Source organism: Sciurus carolinensis, chromosome 9, assembly GCF_902686445.1.
Source record: "Sciurus carolinensis chromosome 9, mSciCar1.2, whole genome shotgun sequence".
NCBI classification, from domain to species: Eukaryota; Metazoa; Chordata; class Mammalia; order Rodentia; family Sciuridae; genus Sciurus; species Sciurus carolinensis.
Genome location: NC_062221.1, coordinates 36435414 through 36454466, shown reverse-complemented (window position 1 = coordinate 36454466; position 19053 = coordinate 36435414). Strand labels below are relative to the sequence as shown.

The following is a 19053-nucleotide window of genomic DNA, read 5'->3' as shown; positions in this document are numbered from 1 at the left end:
TAAAGATGCTAATACAGACAACAAAACATATTGAAGACAAATACTTGATAGGATTATTTTGAAGACACCAATAGGTTGCATGAATGCGTCATATACATGACACATCTCCAAATTAAGGCAAATTGCTTAATTATGCATAATCAAAGGAAAGAAGAAAGATAAAGAATGAATTTTATAGGACAATTTCCTCTGGAGTCAGGGTCCAGGATTTGCCTCTTTGTGGTATGGAATTATTCCAAATAATCTCAATTAGGAGACCAGTTTAAAAGATCCCTCTCCAGATTCACTAAAGTCAAATTCCTGGGATGTGGCATTGGAATCTAGATTTCTAAATAGCACTCTGATTTGCTGAATTGCTAATACACACTTTTTTCTGAAAGTAGAACTCCAAGACTAAATCAAGTGTTTTGCCAGAGTAAATTCAAACCAACAAAGTAAATTATATACAAAGCAACTTGTAGCTTCTCTCTCTCTCTCTTTCATGTGTGTTTAAAAGGAGTTCCTCTTTCCTTTCTCAAGCCCTGTGCTAATTCCCCTTTCTCCTGACTTCGCACTTCCATTGAAAACTTGGTATCGTATTTCCTTAGAAGCTATGGGGTTTTCTTGATTTTGGTTATGCTTTTAGAGTCTAGTACTCTAGATTCTCTCTAAATTTTTGGTGTCTTTAAAGCTCTTTCAAGAACTTCATGTAAATTACATGCATCCTTGTACAAAAAGCATCACAACTTCCTGTCACTCATTCTCCCTTTATCTCCAAAAAGGCAACTTGCCATCCTTTACTGATGCCCCACCTACAGGCATTTTCATATTAGTTGCTACCTTATTCTCAAAGTGTTTATTAATTGTATAATTAGGCCCACTTTGAATGTCTGCTGTGAAATCCATCTCCAAACACCTGACACATCTGGGAATGAGCGTCTAGTTCCTTGGCTCCAGAGACTTGTTGAGATTTATTCTGATTAAGAACTTTTCCCCTGTCAGAACTATTGGAAACATTCCCATTAAATAGTCTGTGGAGGAAGAATTTCAGAAGATTGAAAATCTTCCTTGTTATAGTCATATTCATTTATTATACTTCTGGGATAATAAATGAAGAAGATAAGCAAAAGATACATTCATATATAAAGTGCCTGTTATAATTACTGATCTAATGAATATTAGAAAATAATGTTAATACCTTCATGATTTGAGAGATAGTTACTTAAACTCTTTGTGGCTAAATTTCTCCAGTCACAATTATGGATAAAAAATATTTACTCTTAAAGGTGATTATGATTTTCAAATGAATTAATACAAAGTGTGTAGAATGGTGTTTGTAAATAATATTTATTGTCTAAGAGTATTGTCCTATAAATAACAAAAGGAAAAATAATTATACCTCAATGATAACATATCAATCACACAATGATTTAATAAGTAGTTAATACCATGAAATAAAGGAAAAATTATAACAAATTTTGTGATCAATGCTATATATAACAATGTAACCATAACTATGTACAAGATTTTTAAAAAATTAAATAAAATACCCCAAAGTGGTCTTTTCCTGCTTGGTGACATATAAAATGTAGAAATGTACTTTTCTTTGCAAACTACTTGTTTCAGAAAATGCATTTCTCCTGTTAACTAATGTATTAATAAAGAAAATATTATGACATTATCATACTTAAGGCATCATCATACCTAAGGATAATATTTACGGCATCATCATAACTAAGGATAACCATTGTCTATCCTAGGAGTAATGTTAGACTCACTGTTTTAAATATTCTTGAGTGCTACTATCAAGAAAACATCCAGCTCCTGGTAACTGAGTCACAATTAAACCTTAAAAACAGAAGACACCATGACTGGGTAACTGGAAGCCACTGTAGACACAGGACCATAATGGTCGCCATGACTAAGCTTCAGCATATGTAGCTGCAAAACCTGAGCCGTATTAATGCCACGTCAAGAGTCTTGTGGCATTTCATCAGTGTCACTTACCAGCATACTTAACATTTAACAGCAGGATCACTAACCATCAGGACCGTGAATAACACTTGCCTACTAACCCTGAAACGCACTCACTGTGTGACCTACATCCTCCTGCTGGAAGTGTCAGAAAAGAATGACACCATCTAAGCAGATCAGCTGCTCCATACTGAGTCACAAAGGAAGCCACTCAAGTATGACAGGAAGAAGAGATGCTTAAAGGACAAAGTAAAGTAAAGCATCTGAACAGGGCACAGCTTTGAAACCATGACAGAGATGAAGTAAAGGGGCAGGAGCTAAAGGTGACTCACTTAAGTAAAAACATTGAGCAGGAAAAAAATGTCAGGTTTTGTAATCAGTTCAAAAATTTTCTTGTATCTGATTTTGTTTTAAGCGTCCTTTTAAATGATGAAAATTAAATATGTGTAAAAATGTGATATGTTTTGTATAACATCCAGTGGGTATTAGGAGCACACAAAGTGCTCTGTTGAATTCACTAAAATTAAAAATCCTCTATAATTGCAGGGTTTGAAAATAAGACTAACTATATACTAGCACAGAAAACAATGCAATTGAGTTGTGTGGGAAGAAGAATTTTGACATTTGGATAAGTAAATCACTATATTGAACTAATGGCCTCTCTTGTGAGCCACCAGAATTAATGCATTTTAACTGAAATGCCATTACTTTGAAACCCATAGCAAAAGTGTCAGCATACTTCCTCTTAAAAAGACTTTTCCTACATTTAGATACAACATTCATTCTGTAACTTTTGTTTAATTAGGTTGTTATTAGAAAAAATATTTTCCAAATACATGATAAATCATGATTGTGTGATTTATTGTCTAGTCAATACTGCCTAGGTAGTAATTTTCATAGAAAAGTTATGTTTAAAAGACAGAAATGATGATTATCTGAGAATTAGTTGACTTGAAATGATGTCAGACAAATCCACATTAAAATTCTGATTCCTGATTTTTATAAGCCTTAGCTGAAAGTTTGGTTAATAATATTAATCAAATATTTTTAATATAGTTCATGTAAATTGTTAGTTACAATGCTTGTCACAATATAAAATAACAATAGAAATTACTAGTTTTTATATTTGCATGTTTGAAATTTTAAAATATTATTGCATAACGAAAATAAACCTTTCTACAAATACATGCCTTCTTATTAGTCCTCAATGAGGTGAAAGATAAGAGAATTAGAAGTGAAAGATCTAATTTCCAAAGATGAAGAATGTAATGGCACTGAGAAGTCAGGCATTAAAGAGTTCATTAGAAGTTTTTCTTTTAAATTTTTCCCTAATATGTCTTTCAGGAACAATGAACCCAAAAGATAAAAATACATCCTCCCCTGCGTATGAACTGCCAGTTACCAACTACAAAAAGTCTTTCTACAGCATGTGTTGAAGCTCTCTCATGGTATTTCCTTAACCTGGCCAGAAAATTGTGGCTTTTCATTGCATACACCTGCTTGCAGGACTCCTCAAAAAGTAAATTACTAAGAACAGTGAAATTTGTATAACTTAAATAAGTTTTGAGATGTGGGGGAAGAAAAGGGATACATATCAGAGATTTTCACTCAGTTAATAAAACGAGTCTTTTGCACAGCTTTATATCTACAGGGTGATTGTTTCCCACTTTCTTTCTTATGATACTTTAAAACTACATAATTTTCACAGATTGAACAGCAGATTTCAATAACAGCATTTCTTTAGAACAAAGTGCACATCTTTAAATCTTAAGCATAGGAAAAACTATAAAAGAAAAAAAAGTTCTGATGGTGTTTAGAAATCATGCATTTTCTGTTAAGAAAGCTTCCATATCTTTTTTTTTTTTCAATTTTAGAAGACTGCCTGTGATTATAAAGCATGATCCAGTAATACTTTTGTAAATGAATCACTACTGCATTCATACCATTAGCCTCTGAACAGATGTCAGAAAGTAAAGATTGGCTGCCTCTAGATCAAGTTGCTGCTGCCAACTCTCGCGAGCTTTGTCAGTAACAGTTGATTGTAATGTCAGTGCAGTCCAATTTACAGGCTGGAGCAGCAGCTGCATCCTGCATTTCCCTGAAGTATTGCATGATTTCTACTCCTTGCAAACTTTATCATCTTTTTTTTGCAGAAAGCCGGGTAAGTTGATCTGAATTTACACTTTTTTGGAGAGAAGTGAGACTCATTTTGTGGGAGGAGTGTGGTTTCTTCACATTTTTGTTTGCCCCTTGGTGCTCTGTGGGGAACAGTCACTGAAGCTTGCAAATGGGACAGATGAAGCAAGTGAGCAGGCACATGCATCAGATCTTTCTCTTTTCCTGGGAATGTAGATCTAGTCTATTTAACTGTTGAGGGAATAAGGAATTTATTCTTCTTTGTAAGAGGCCCATATCACTTGAGGAATCACTGTGATATTTGTTCTTTGTGAGCTCCTCAAGGAAAAATATTTTACGCTACTTTATTCTTAAATGCATTGATTAATGACTCTTGCCTTAAAAGAGTAATACAAGTGATCTTTGGTCAGGTTTGATCTATTTTCTCCTCTTTTTGAAGTGGCATAACATTAATAGTTCTCTTACTGATTACCTAGCAGGATAATTTCGTAATCAATATGTTGTCATCTGAAACTTTCACATTATCAACTAAGAGAAGTTCAACTTTTCTTTTATGTAAAACAAAAATCTGTTTCCTAAATTGATTTACAAATGTTTCTCCTTTGCCTTTTGAGACTTCTTTCTTTTGAGTCCTGTTTAAATTGTAGCAACATATCCTACATTTAATGTTATTTTATTATTGTAGAAATAATAAGCAAATATAGACTTTCTGCTCATTTTTTAATCTTCTAAACTTAATATTATTTTTATGACATCAGTAACCTGTTTCGCCAGGGCATTAAACTTTAAGAGTATAAAGTAAATTAAATTGAAAGAAAACTGAAACATGAACAAAATTATTTCATTTTTTAGATTTCTATTTTTATATATATTTTCATTTTCTGAGGTCTGCTCTTTTATTAATATATGTCCATTAAGAATGTTATATGTAATACTTCCTTAATATAAACTAATACCAGTGATAAATGAAACTTTATTTCTCATTTATAAAAAATTCTTTGCTTAAGGATAAGATTGAACATTTGAAGTGTGGCATATTGCTTGGAAAGATATTCAGAGTCCTCTGTAGGTATAAAATAACATGGTCTTTGAATCTCAAATATAATTTCTAACTGGATTTTCAAAGTTCTGTTTTCTTTTCCCAGATGTTATTTTTGTTTATTTGCAATGTCCCACTTTTAAGTAAAAAATTAAGTAAAAATTGTCCAACATCTATTCCATATTATATTTTTAAAAAATATAGGCTAGTAATATTTTAACAAGTTACATCTTATGTAAAAATGTAGTACCTTTCTCAATTTATTTATTGGTAACAATAATACATATTTAGATCATACATTATCTTTGTTTTAATGTCTTTGTTAAAATTTGCTCACTCTTACTGGACTGTCAAAGACGTTAGAGAAATAGAAGAGATAACTTCAGAGCAAAGTCAACTTCCAAAGAAGACCTAAGAGATCAAAAAATTAAGTGTTCACGAGTGTGTGAACAGTCTTCTTGATTGAGAACAGATACAGATCTTGTGCTTCTCATACCTAATATAGTATCTCCTATCTGTGCACAACCTTTCAGAGCCTAACTGATAACTGAAAGATCCCCAAGAGGCAGTAACATACTGTAAAATAGTCTCTCTCACTTTCCCACTTTTCTCAACATGACAGGAAACAAGATTTGGGGGTTTGATTTAAGAATTTATTTACTTTAATTTGACCAGATCATTTTATTGGTTCTTGTTCTACATCATATCAATATTATCTAGATTGCTTTCCTCAACATTTTAACAGACTTTATTTCCAAATAAAAAGATGTATTTCATTGTGACTTTTTAAAGATAGGAAAACTACATGCAGAGAAGACTATTAGGAACATTTCTGACATTTCTTTATGTAGGCACTGGCTGGCCCATTAATTTGAATACTTAGTTGATATCCAATTATCAATCAATAAACAGTTCTTTAGTAAATAAATAGTTCTTTATTTCAATCAGTTAATTGCATCCACATCATATAGTATAACACTGTATATTTCTTATAACTGGCTGGGGAATTTTGAAATTAAAATGCAAAAAGAAAACAGTTTTTGAGTTTTATTTTAAAAATTGTATTTTTGAAAGTTTAGAATTTCCCTAAAATTGCCACTTACTTTTTATGTCCTGGAACATTTGATGAACTTGGAATTTATTCATTTACTTTTGCCATTATAAACCAAAGTCTCATCTTTCTTTCAGTATTATCTACTACTTCAATAAGTTAATTGATCTAAATTCCTTTTATTGTTGTACTTGGTGTGAAAATTTGCCCCATTTTTTTTATGATACACAGGGTATGTATATGTGTAGTCAATGGCAGTTTCCAATTATACCAAAATTTATGGAAGGAGAAACAATGAAGTTCTATTGAATATTTTAATGATTATTAACAATTTAAACATATAGGCTGGTAGCATTTTGTTAGTCTTCTTTCATTTATTTATATTTAAAAAGCATAAATGAAAAAAATTGTATAGCAATATGTTAGAATACAGAATATCAGATTATGACAACAAAGTGATGTTTATTTAAACAAAACACTGCAATCGAATGTAAAAATCTCCAACTACATTAAGTATGTGAACATTTGCAAGTTTTCATATGAAGGTACAGATTTACTTATTTAGTATATAACAATCTTCAACAAGTAGCATTTGAGTCAAAACTATAGTTATCCTTGCAATAACTGTTCTTAAAATACTTGTTTATAATGTTAAGAATTACATTATTTATGAGGTGAAAAATCATAGATATAATTATTGAAAAAAATTACTCTAATTCCCATGAATAGTACTGCATAAAATTAAGATCTACTTGGCACAAAATATAAATAAAAATGTATAAGTAATATTTATGTAAATTAATCTAAGTTACAACCTTTCGGGTAAAATAACAGCTATTTTAAACATAATAAAGTTACCATATTTATTAATTACATATTAATTTTAAATTAGTTGCATATGAAATGAATACACTTTTTAGTAATTATATCTGCTTTGCAATAAAATTAGTAAAATATTTGTAGAACAAAAATGTTTAAACTATCAGAGGCCAAAAACAATTAGCATTCTGTTTGATTTTTAAAAGTAAACCAATATTTGAATAAGATCAAAGAAATAATAGGGAATCTTTTCTTTGGTCAGAGGGACACTGACTGAGCAAGGTAAGAAGGACAAATGACAATCAGAAATTTGTTGAAAGATTGTGTAGACTAAGCCTGCTTCATATCATTCCTTTTTCCTTGACAAAGTAGGTTTTTGAAAGGGGGAAACATCTCACAGGACTTCATCTCATTCATTTATTCGTGTAAAAGGATTTAGTAATTACTAAGAAAAAAAGAGTAAAAGAACTATTATAGCAGTGCCTCTAAAACTCCTGTTAAAAGTTTATAATTCCCACAGTAAATATTAGGTTATCAGAAACAATATATTATTAGTATATATTATTTGTCCATTATTATTTATAATGCAACAAATGCATAACATTTACTACAATCATAATAAATTTTAAATATCATGGGTACAGAAAATGTTATAATATTTCTGCTATAATAAAAATTTTATTGATGTTAGTACACATTCAATAGTATCAAAGAACATAAAAATAATCTGTGACTTGATTTAAAACAGAACGTATTGTGACCATCATTGTCTATAGATATGTGTTTGCACTTACATATGGATATTGACAGAATTATATATTGATATGGATAAAGTCATGAGTAGTAAGCTCCAAACCAAGTGATATAAACCATGGTTTAATTTATGCAGATATATGTTTGAATCAAAAGGTTTTTGATTTCTAGCTGTGCTATGAACAGTGGTGAATTAAGCTGATTTTAAATATGACTGTTCTAGAATAACATACCAGGACAGTGCCTCATTCTCTGCCTTCTGAAACAATCTAAATTAAACAAACAAAGTAAAAACCAATATTCAAAGTAAATACTAATGCTCAATGCTGACAGGATTAGTATCTTGGTCACACAGGTTGGATTTATAATTATAGTATCAGAAAAAAAAATAAAGATTTTGTATATTTCTGGACCTTTATTTTCATTATATAGATGAGAACTGCTACCTGAAAATGAATATTTTAATTGTGTTTCTTGTAGTTATATAAAGTTCTTTTAAATGATATTTGCACTACATATTTCAATTCCTCTTTAGAACATGGAGTTTTAGATGTGGTTTTAAAATATTGTTATGTAAAAGAAACTCAGATATCCATTAAAATTTTTTGATAAAACTTAGACCTATCCAAATGATCAAAAATAGTATTTAACAAAATGTTAAATATTTATTATTTTGTACTTTGCAAAGATTATTTTGCTTCTTTCACTTATCCCCTTAATTTCTCAGTTATGATCCTCTAATTCCAGTCATTTTGTCCACCATCAAAACAGAAGAAACTCTGACTATGATAACACATTTAATCAGTTGCATGTGCTTCAAGAAATTAACAAATTAGCAGATATGCATTGTGTAAAATTGCTCCTAAGGCAGTATCTTCTTCCATGCATTATAATATCTTATTGTTCTCACCATTGGGTTTGCAATTCAGACAGAAGCCCCTCATCCCTATCAAATTTCAGAGAAATTTCCTGGATGCATACATGGCTCTTTCGGCTTTGATGGTGGGAGCAGGTTTGTTATTTTTTATAATTTATAAAATAAATTGCAACTATTATATTTTTGTTATGTAACATTCTATGAATATATTGTATAAATCACTTTTTGACAATACACTAAGATTGTATACAGGAAATTAGTAAGCGAAAAGACCACAAAAGGGACCATGTTACAAAAAAAGGGCAATAGTAGAAATCTGTGGAGCCTTAAAAAGTCTTAATGTACTTTAGAGTTTTGTCATGAACCAACCAGCAATATTTCAAAAAATACATGAGCTTGTGTTTTGAATTAAGACTGAAATTATATCTGACACGAGTACCCCTTCAATGCTATATTTAATGTGACTGTACATGGTGCAGGATTGATATTTTATATGCTTGAGATAAACTTTCTCTTTAAAATATGAAATCTTTGCAGAAGTTTGATCCTAACTATCAAGAACAAAGTTACTTCTACTTTCCATTCTACTTATTTTTTTTTCTAAATTGAAAATTAAATCTTCATTTTCTTTTGTTTTTTCAACGTATGCCCTAGTGATAGCAGATTTTTTAGTGTTCATAGTTCATAGTACATAGTTCACAGTGTTCATAGTTCATAATGAGAAGCAATATATTTTAGTAAATTATCATCAGTAAAAGTACACATAGCACTTTATACATAGGCTGATCAAAATTTCTACTTACCTCTCTTTCAGAAATCAATATGCAGAACAAGCACTCAGTTGTCGGTATTCAGTTTCTCTTGTGGTTTCTTCTGCTCTGCATGCTTATTAGGAAGTCACACACTGAAGAAGATATGATAATCACAACCAAGACTGGGAAAGTCAGAGGGAGGAGCTTATCAGTTCTTGGTGGCACTGTCACTGCTTTTCTGGGAATTCCTTATGCCCAGCCACCTATTGGTACACTTCGATTCAAAAAGCCACAACCCCTGAATAACTGGTCTGACATCTGGAATGCCACAAAATATGCAAATTCTTGCTATCAGAACATTGATCAAAGCTTCCCGGGCTTCCCTGGATCAGAGATGTGGAATCCAAACACAGACCTCAGTGAAGACTGCTTATATCTGAATGTGTGGATTCCGGCACCTAAACCAAAGAATGCCACTGTAATGATATGGATCTATGGTGGTGGTTTTCAAACTGGGACATCCTCTTTACATGTCTATGATGGCAAGTTTCTGGCCCGGGTTGAAAGAGTTATTGTGGTTTCAATGAACTATAGGGTGGGTGCACTAGGATTCTTGGCCTTACCTGGAAACCCAGAGGCTCCAGGAAACATGGGCTTATTTGATCAACAATTGGCTCTTCAGTGGGTCCATAAAAATATAGCAGCCTTTGGTGGAAATCCTAAAAGTGTGACTCTCTTTGGAGAAAGTGCAGGAGCAGCTTCAGTGAGCCTTCATTTGCTCTCTCCTAGAAGCCACCCTTTGTTCACCAGAGCCATTCTTCAAAGTGGATCCTCCAATGCCCCTTGGGCGGTAATGTCTCTTTATGAAGCCAGAAATAGAACCTTGACCTTAGCTAAATTTATTGGTTGCTCCAGAGAGAATGAGACTGAGATAATAAAATGCCTTCAAAATAAAGATCCCCAGGAAATTCTTCTCAATGAAGTATTTGTTCTCCCCTATGATACTCTCTTGGCAGTAAAATTTGGTCCCACTGTGGATGGCGATTTCCTCACTGACATGCCAGACACATTACTCCAACTTGGACAATTCAAAAAAACTCAGATATTAGTGGGTGTTAATAAAGATGAAGGGACAGCTTTTCTAGTATATGGTGTTCCTGGTTTCAGCAAAGATAACAATAGCATCATAAACAGGAGGGAATTTCAAGAAGGTTTAAAAATATTTTTTGAAGGAGTGAGTGAATTTGCAAAGGAATCAATTCTTTTCCACTATGCGGATTGGTTAGATGATCAGAGACCTGAAAACTACCGTGAGGCCTTGGACGATGTTGTTGGCGATTATAATATCATATGTCCTGCCTTGGAGTTCACCAAGAAGTTCTCAGAATTGGGAAATAATGCCTTTTTCTACTACTTTGAACACCGATCTTCTAAACTTCCTTGGCCAGAATGGATGGGAGTGATGCATGGCTATGAAATTGAATTTGTCTTTGGTTTACCTCTGGAAAGAAGAGTGAACTACACAAGAGCTGAGGAAATTTTGAGTAGATTCATAATGAAATGTTGGGCAAATTTTGCAAAATATGGGTAAGTGATGATTTTTGTTATTCTCTGCTTTAATCTGTTTTGTTTAATCTCTTGATCTTGGGTATAGACTTTCTTACGGGCATAGGAATGTTTTGATAATTTATTCTCTTTGTAGCAGAAATAGTTTTGTTTTGTATCATGTAGCAAATTTCAATTCTTTGTGTCATGGTGCTTAACAGAAATCATCACAGAATTTTCCTAACAGTATTTCTTGATTTCATTTCCAAAGTATTGCGAAATACTTTAATAATATCAGTCGAAGTTTGCATGGAAATAGATGCTTGTCTGAACAACTAAAAATTTTTTATAGTACTTTTTAAGCCTCAAGTTTATAATGTTTACAGATTTAAGAAAGAGTAGAAATACATCTTTTATACACTTTTAAACCTGGTAAAGTTGTTCCTGATACATAAGAGACAATCTTTGCTCAGGAAAATAAAGGGATAAGGTGGTGATGGAATTTGCACTCATATTACCCAAAATACATGGTATTGTTCATTCTATAAATTGTTTTTCCCTAACAGGTTTGTTACAGCTCTCAGCTAGTCTGTGCTTGAAAGGACCTATGAGAATCTTCATGTTTAGCTCAGCTGTTCTCCTGAGAGGTCTTATGGTTATAGACTTTACACTAGAACATATTTTCCTCATGTATTATAAATATTGCAATATTATGTCCTCAGGTGTCAGAAGAAAGTACACATGGTTCCTGACTTATAGTTGGTTCCACTAATGATGTGTTTCTTTTTAACTTTATAATGATACAAATGTGATACCATTCAATAGAAACTGTATTTTGAATTTTGAATTTTGATGTCTTTCTATGCTAGCAGTATGAGGCATGTTACTTTTTCAGGATGCTGGACAGCGGCAGCAAGTCACAGTTTCCAGGCAGACACAAGATAGCAAGGGTAAACAGGGAAAATACTGTAGGGCACTGTGTTGCTAAACCATAATGTTCAATAGGTTAGGTGTATTCAATGCATTCTTTGATTTATGATATTTTCAATTTACAATGGCTTTATCAGCCTGTACCCCATCATAAATCAAGGTGCTCTCAGGAAATAACCCATTCATAAATCAAGAAGCATCTGTAATTTGTAGGAATATATTTTTAAATGGGTGTGCATTCATGTAAAATCAGAATCTTCTTTTTCACTACATGTATATACTCAAAGGAATTTTATACATTGGAATAGTTTGTATCAATGTGAATAATAAAAAAATGTAAATTTCCAGAACCTATTTTTAAAGGGAATGCAAGTACATGTATCAATCATAAATTGATTGCTTCGTTACGTTAATCTATGATAACTTCTTTACCAAATTAAACATAATGTTTATAATGATATAATTGCTTTCTGCTGTTCTTAATTTTCCTTCCATTTGGAATTTTTTGCACTATGTTACTATATGGATCATTCTGCAATATCGATTGCATGATATTGTTCTCAAAATTGTGTGGTATGTATCCACTGTGTATAAAGTTAAATTTTTCCAGGTAGTTTTTTAGGGCTTCTATAATCTTGCTGCAATACACATTATCTAACAATGACTGGCTATGAGAGAGACCTGTTTTCTCAGGGATGCAGTGTCCTACCAGAACTGTACCCTGCAGCTGTGCTCTTGCTGTGTGTCCCCATTAAAACGCCTATACTTTTCATTTTCAATGACACAAGTCCTCCTTATTCTGAGACCCTGATCAACTACACATGTCATCCAGTGTTTCTACACTTCCTAGAGCAATTTCTTCAGACATCTTTTCTGTACTTATGGAGATTAATTATAAATTGTTTATGTTCTTTCTTTCAATGTAAGACAATCCTTCGAAACTATACTAAATTTGCTTCTTGAAATAGAAAGTGTGCTTTTGGTGAATACTTATTAAAGAACTGAAATGGGTATATCATTTTTAAAGATTTGGTTAATGACTGAATGAATGATGGTAAAAACTAGTATAAAAGTTTCAAAAATTTTTTCAAGATATATGGGTTATTATATTTTCTGTAACTGTGAAATATTTTATGTCTTCTCAACGTTAGTCCAAATTTCTACTTAAGAAAAGACAAGAAGGATTATGTTATTTTTAGAGCTACATTAGAATTATTTATGTCTCATTCTGTTCTCTACCTAAAGGCTATATCCATATGGGATCATTTGAATGTTTTTAATTTTTCTTACAACAATAGAATTTGTAAATTATTTAAAGAGAAATGTTCCTTAAATTATTCATGTCCATAATTTGTAAAGGACTTAATATTTTACATGTTGAAATTATGAAGAATCTGTATTTTCTCACAGTGGAAAATAGTAAGAATGAGATACGTTAAACACCTTTTTTATATACACATAAGAGCAGATGAATAAGAGAATCTTTGACATAATAGAATAAAATTTTTAACCCTCCTGAAGGGCAGGTATGATTAACACTTTAATAGGAAGTGAAAGGTTTACTTTTTTAATTACAATGATAAGTTTATAAAATAGACATTATAAACCACTGAAGTTTAAAGTCAACTTTGTATATTAGCATAACCATAATAAGATGATAGTTTAACAAAGGAGTTTCTGTCTGGTTTATATTTGCGTAATTGAACAGAGAAAATAATAATTTGTCATATGTGTTGAGAGTTGACTTTATGGCAAGCAAAATAATAATAATAAATGAACTTCAGTGGAAAAAATGTTTGTAAATGTTAAGTTTGGAAATTTGACCACATACATGATGTTCCAAATCTGTAGCTCAAGGGGAAATTATCACCCATCCATCCTATGCCTGGAGTTCATTTTGAGTATTTCACCTTTAGGCAAAGTGGTTCTAACAGGGTGTAATCTTGTATCTGACATCTTTTGTTAGCATGCTGTATTTGCAACTCATGTGCGTCCATTTAGCAGAAGTTCATTTGTTACTCACAGTGATTGCTATTACCCATGGGAGATCATGCCATTGTTTGGTCATTCACCTGTAATTTGTTTCCTGCTTGGAAATATTACAAATAACGTGTCCATAAATATTTTTGCAAAAGACTTTTGTCAATATGTATTCTTTCCTCTTTTGGAGTAATAAAGCACTAGGAAAGGGACTTCTGGAAAATAAATAAATACATATCTATCTATTCTAGAGGCTGTCTTTCTTTAGTTTTCTTTAGTTGAGAATATTACACTTCCAGAAACAACATACCAGAGCCCTAATAGTTTCATACCCTTAGCAACATTTGCAATTCTCAGTCTTTAATGTTTGCTCTTCTGGTGGCTTTGTACTGTGATACCATTGTGGTTTTACTATTTACTGGTAGCTAATGAAATAGAACATCTTTTCACATATTTACTGGTCACTTGTAGGTTTCATATACATATATTTTGAACTCAGTGTATTGCCTATTTTTAACTAGATTTTACTTATGAAGGAATTGTAAGTGTCTTATATATTTAGTATAAAAATTCTATTTATTTTGAAAACTTTCTCCTAATCTGCATCTTGACTTCAAATTTTTAAATGATTTTCTTAATAATTTAAAGAGCCGAAATTTTAATTTCAGTATTTTTCATATAAATGCTTAGACATTCCATTATTATTTATTGGAAAATATACTTCTTTACCTATTTAATTATGTTGGAAATTTTCTTCAAAATCAGTTGACCATATGGGTGTGGATATAACTGAGGACACTTTGTTCTTTTCTAGTAAGTAGCCAGTATCTCTTTGTTTGCCAGTATGTCTTCAACAATATGTCTACACAGTATGTTTTTAAGTTGGATCATTTAAAAACATACAATTTAATTTCAAAATAAAAATTTGATTTGTAAAGCAAGTCTGGCTTAGGTTTGAATTTCTTAATTAGCTTCACATTCTCAATAAAAACATACATAGAACATTACAGTTATTGACAAATTTGAAGAGAATGGTCACCTTAACATTATGGCTTTCCAAATTCATGAACATAGTGTCTTTAATATTGTTTTGTTCTTAGGTTTGAAATAGAATTTGAAAGGTTTATGTATAGAGGTCTTATGTATGTTTACATTTATTAATAAGGATTTCATGTATTTTTAAATTTCATTTGTCAATTTAGGTTTTGGTGATATCTGGAAATATAATTGATTTTTATGTTGATATTATACCTTGAACCCTCACCAATGTCACATACTAATTTTTGGTGTTTTTTGTTCTTGTTTTTGTTTTTTTGGTACTGGGATGGAGCCCTGGACCTATACATGTTAAGCAAGGACTGAGCTATGCCTCTTTTCTTTTTCATTTATTTTGAGATAGTATCTCACTGTGGTATATAAGTTACCGTAGAACTTGTGATTCTGCTTCCTCAACCCCTTGAGTAGCTAAGATTATAGGCATGTGCTTCTAAGCCTAGTAATTTCAGTTCTTTTATAGACATAAGAATTGCCACATTGGTGATAAAAACCTATATTTTCTGAATTTTGGTAGACAGTTTACTTTTTCCTTATCAATATTTGTGTTTTTTTCTTGTTGCTAATTTGTAATTATGATTTTAAAGCAATAGTAATAATAGAGGTGACAGTATATAATATTTATTTAAATCTTAAAGGATGTGTGTTTATTGTTTCCCTACAGTAGTACTATTTATCCAGTTTTGCTTTTCAAGGTTTCATTTATCCACAATAACTCATAGAATTAAAATATTAATAGAAAATCCAGAAATAAGAACTCCTAAGTTTTAAATTGTCATTCTGACTAACATGATGAAATCTCACTCTGTTCTGCTCTAACCTGGGACATGAATCATCCCTTTGTATTAACATGGTAATATATATAAATTAATAAACTAAGGTTAATTATAAATATGTGTAGATAGGAAAATATGTATCAAATATAATATAACATATAATATACATTATATAATATATAACATTATATATTATGTATAATATATAATACATATATTAAAACATATATGATTATTATATAATATAGATTATATTATAATAAAGATGAATATATTTGTAATATATTAATATATTATGATGTCATATATATCACATAACATAATATATAATACATATTATATATTATACATAACATTTGTATATAATATATATTTTTTCCTATGTACACATCTATGATGTTAATTTATTAATATAAACAGACAGATTAATAACTAATAAAATAGAACAAGTATAACAATGTACTATATAAATGCTATGTGAATGTGGTCTGCTTTCTCAACTGCCACAGGGTAGAAAACACACCATGTGGATACTTCCCCAGGTGGGACAGAGGAGAACAAAGTGAGATTTCATCATGTTACTCAGAATGACAGTTTAAAATTTAGGAGTCATTTGGGCATCCATTGGCATTTTTGGAATGTATCCTCAGTACATAAAAGGGTGGTGAATCTTTTCAGTAATAATGAGTTTTTCTTTTCAACAAATTTAAGATTTCCCCCTCTAGTCCTAGTTTTTTGAAAGTCTTTAAGAAGGTTAAATGGTGGTAAATGCTCTGTCTGCTTCTATTTAAAGGGCTACGCATTTTTGTTGTTTTATTTTCATCTTAATTCTATTAAGGTGGTGAGTTATGTGGTGAATAAGGTGGTGAGTATCTTTCAAATACTGAAACAGTCTTGCATTCCAGGGATACAACTTTGTCACAATATACTATCCTTTTAATGAATTTCTGGATTGTTTTGACAATAATAAATATAATTTGTTGATAAGTTTTCCTCTTATTTGTGAGGAATACCCATATACTTTTTTCTTTTCTTTAATAACTAAGACTGAAGTATCAGAATACTCTTCCTTCTGCTTCAAAGTTTAGACATTACATATCATAGGCATTATTCCTTTGATATTTAATATGCTTCATTGGTGAAGCCATTTGTTTCTGGTGTCTTCTTTGTGGTTAAGTTTTTTATTATAAATCTAGCACTTCAATCAATACAGGAATATATAGATATTCCCTCTCTTCTACATTCATTTTTGGTAGTTTGCATTTTTATGATGCTTTTCCAATTAATCAAAGTTATCAAATCTCTTGGCATTAAATTGTACATAACATTCCTTTATTAGTAGTATAATATTGAATAAAGTGTTTCCTTCTTGAAAATGCTAATTTTATTTTCTCTTTTTAATCTCTTAATTACTTTTACTTAAATGTTTTTTAGTCTTTTCAAAAAATTATTTTTAATCTTTTCTAATTTTATCTTTTTCAACTTTTGTTCAATAATTTTCTTCTTTATGCCTACTAGGGTTAATTTTAATCCTCTTTTTTGAGTTCTTCATAAGTAAGTAAATTTTTAAGTACCTTTTTCTTTTCTAATACAGGCATTTAAATTATGTTTCCTTCTAAGCATTTACTTCAGATTCTTCCAGCAATTATGACACATTATATTTTTCATTGTAATTAACTTTTAAATAATATTTCATGTTTCTTTACTATTTATTTTACCTATGGGTTCTTTAGTAGTCTGAATTAATTTCCAATATTTGGGGAATTTCTAGGACCCTTACTGTCATGGTCTTCTAATTTAAATCAATTCTTATAAGATAATATATTCTATAAAGTTTCTCCCTTTTGAAAATTATATATACTCTTTCATTGTTTCTTATGATTAATACTGCAATTTAAATATTTCATGATTCTTCAGATCATCTATGTGTACTACTAATATTTTTTTGTGTACATGTTTCAAATACTCAGAGACAAGTGTTTAGATTCCCAGTTATAATTGTGGTCTTATTTATTTGTCTTTAATTTCCTGTTAGTATTTTAAATCTAGGTTATATTTTCTGTGATCATTTTAGAATCATGCATTCGTGATTAATTGACTGCTTCATAAATGTAAAATGTCCTGTTGTCTAGATAATTCTAATATGAAGAGGCATGCCACATTTTCCATGCTTCTATTCGTATAACATTTTATTGTGCTATTATTGAATTCATCTTTCCTATTTGCAGTTTTTTGAATTTATTGAGCATTTTTAATATTGCATTTTGTATTATATAGATTTTTTAATTTTACCTTTAACCTCTCTTCAGTCATAACTTAGAGTCAACAACTGTTTCTTGCAGCAGCCTGGAGTTGACTTTGGACACTTAAAGCTTCACTCCAACACATCCCTGTTTTCTATTTTCTAAGTCACTCTTCCTGTTTTCCTCTTCTGTTTCACCACTTCACATATGTATGAAACTTGAAATTCATGTATTCCCTTCCATGTTTTCTTTATCAATGCTGTGTGTTTATAACAAAATGTAAAGTAAGCCTATCCTTACAACATTTTGGACTTCAGTAGTCAGTTATATATAAGCAAATTAATAAACAAAAAAAGTCTTTTGTATTTATCCATATATTTTCTATTTCCAAAGTTCTTACTTTTTTTCTGTGGTTTCTAGTATTTTGTGGGTCAGTAACTATATATGATGAATTTCATTTTGCAATATTAACACATACATGTAACATAATTTGACCAATTTTATTCCCAGTATCTCCCCTTGATCCCTCCTCCTCCCTTCCCCAACCCCCTTTTTCTACCCTGTAGATCTCTCTTCTATTCTCTTTTTTCCTTTTCTTTTATGCCACTGAACACTTATGTATATGAGAGAAAATATATAGGATTTTCTTTCTGAGTCTGGCTTATTCCATTTAATAGGAGTCTTTCCAATTCCACCCATTTTTCTGCAAATGACATAATTTCCATTGTTTTTTATGACTGAATAAAACTCCAATGTGTAAATATACCACATTTTGTTTATAATTCTTTATTGACAGACACCTAGGCTGGTTCCATAACTTGACTATTGTGAAAGGTGTCATAATGAACATAGTTATATATATCTATTTCTAAAGTATGAGGACTTTAAATCTTTTGGCTAAATACCCAGGCATGGAATAAGTGGATTATATAGTAGTTCAATTTTACTTTGTTGAGGAAGCTCCGAAGTGACTTCCTTAGTGTCTTCACTAATGTACATTCCAACAAGCAATGTATAAGCATTCCTTTTTCCTTATATCCTCACCAGCATTTATTGTCATTTGATTTCACTCTGAATGGAGTGAAATGGAATCTTATTGTAGTTTTGATTTGTATTTCCATGATAGCTAAAGATGTTGATCATTTT

At 30.9% G+C, this 19053-nt stretch overlaps 1 protein-coding gene across 3 annotated transcripts in view; it reads left to right on the top strand.

Moving 5' to 3' along the window:
* The window catches only part of Bche (butyrylcholinesterase), a 96897-nt gene that overhangs the window by 22077 nt on the left and 55767 nt on the right, over nucleotides 1-19053 (top strand). For 2 of the 3 annotated variants that reach the window (XM_047565303.1, XM_047565304.1), the window contains one exon: nucleotides 9443-10967. In XM_047565303.1, coding sequence (XP_047421259.1) covers nucleotides 9451-10967 — 1517 coding nt within the window. In that variant the 5' untranslated portion in view covers nucleotides 9443-9450. Of the gene's footprint in view, nucleotides 1-4004; nucleotides 4115-9442; nucleotides 10968-19053 lie in introns of those variants that run through there. The other variant, XM_047565302.1, reaches the window with a different exon arrangement.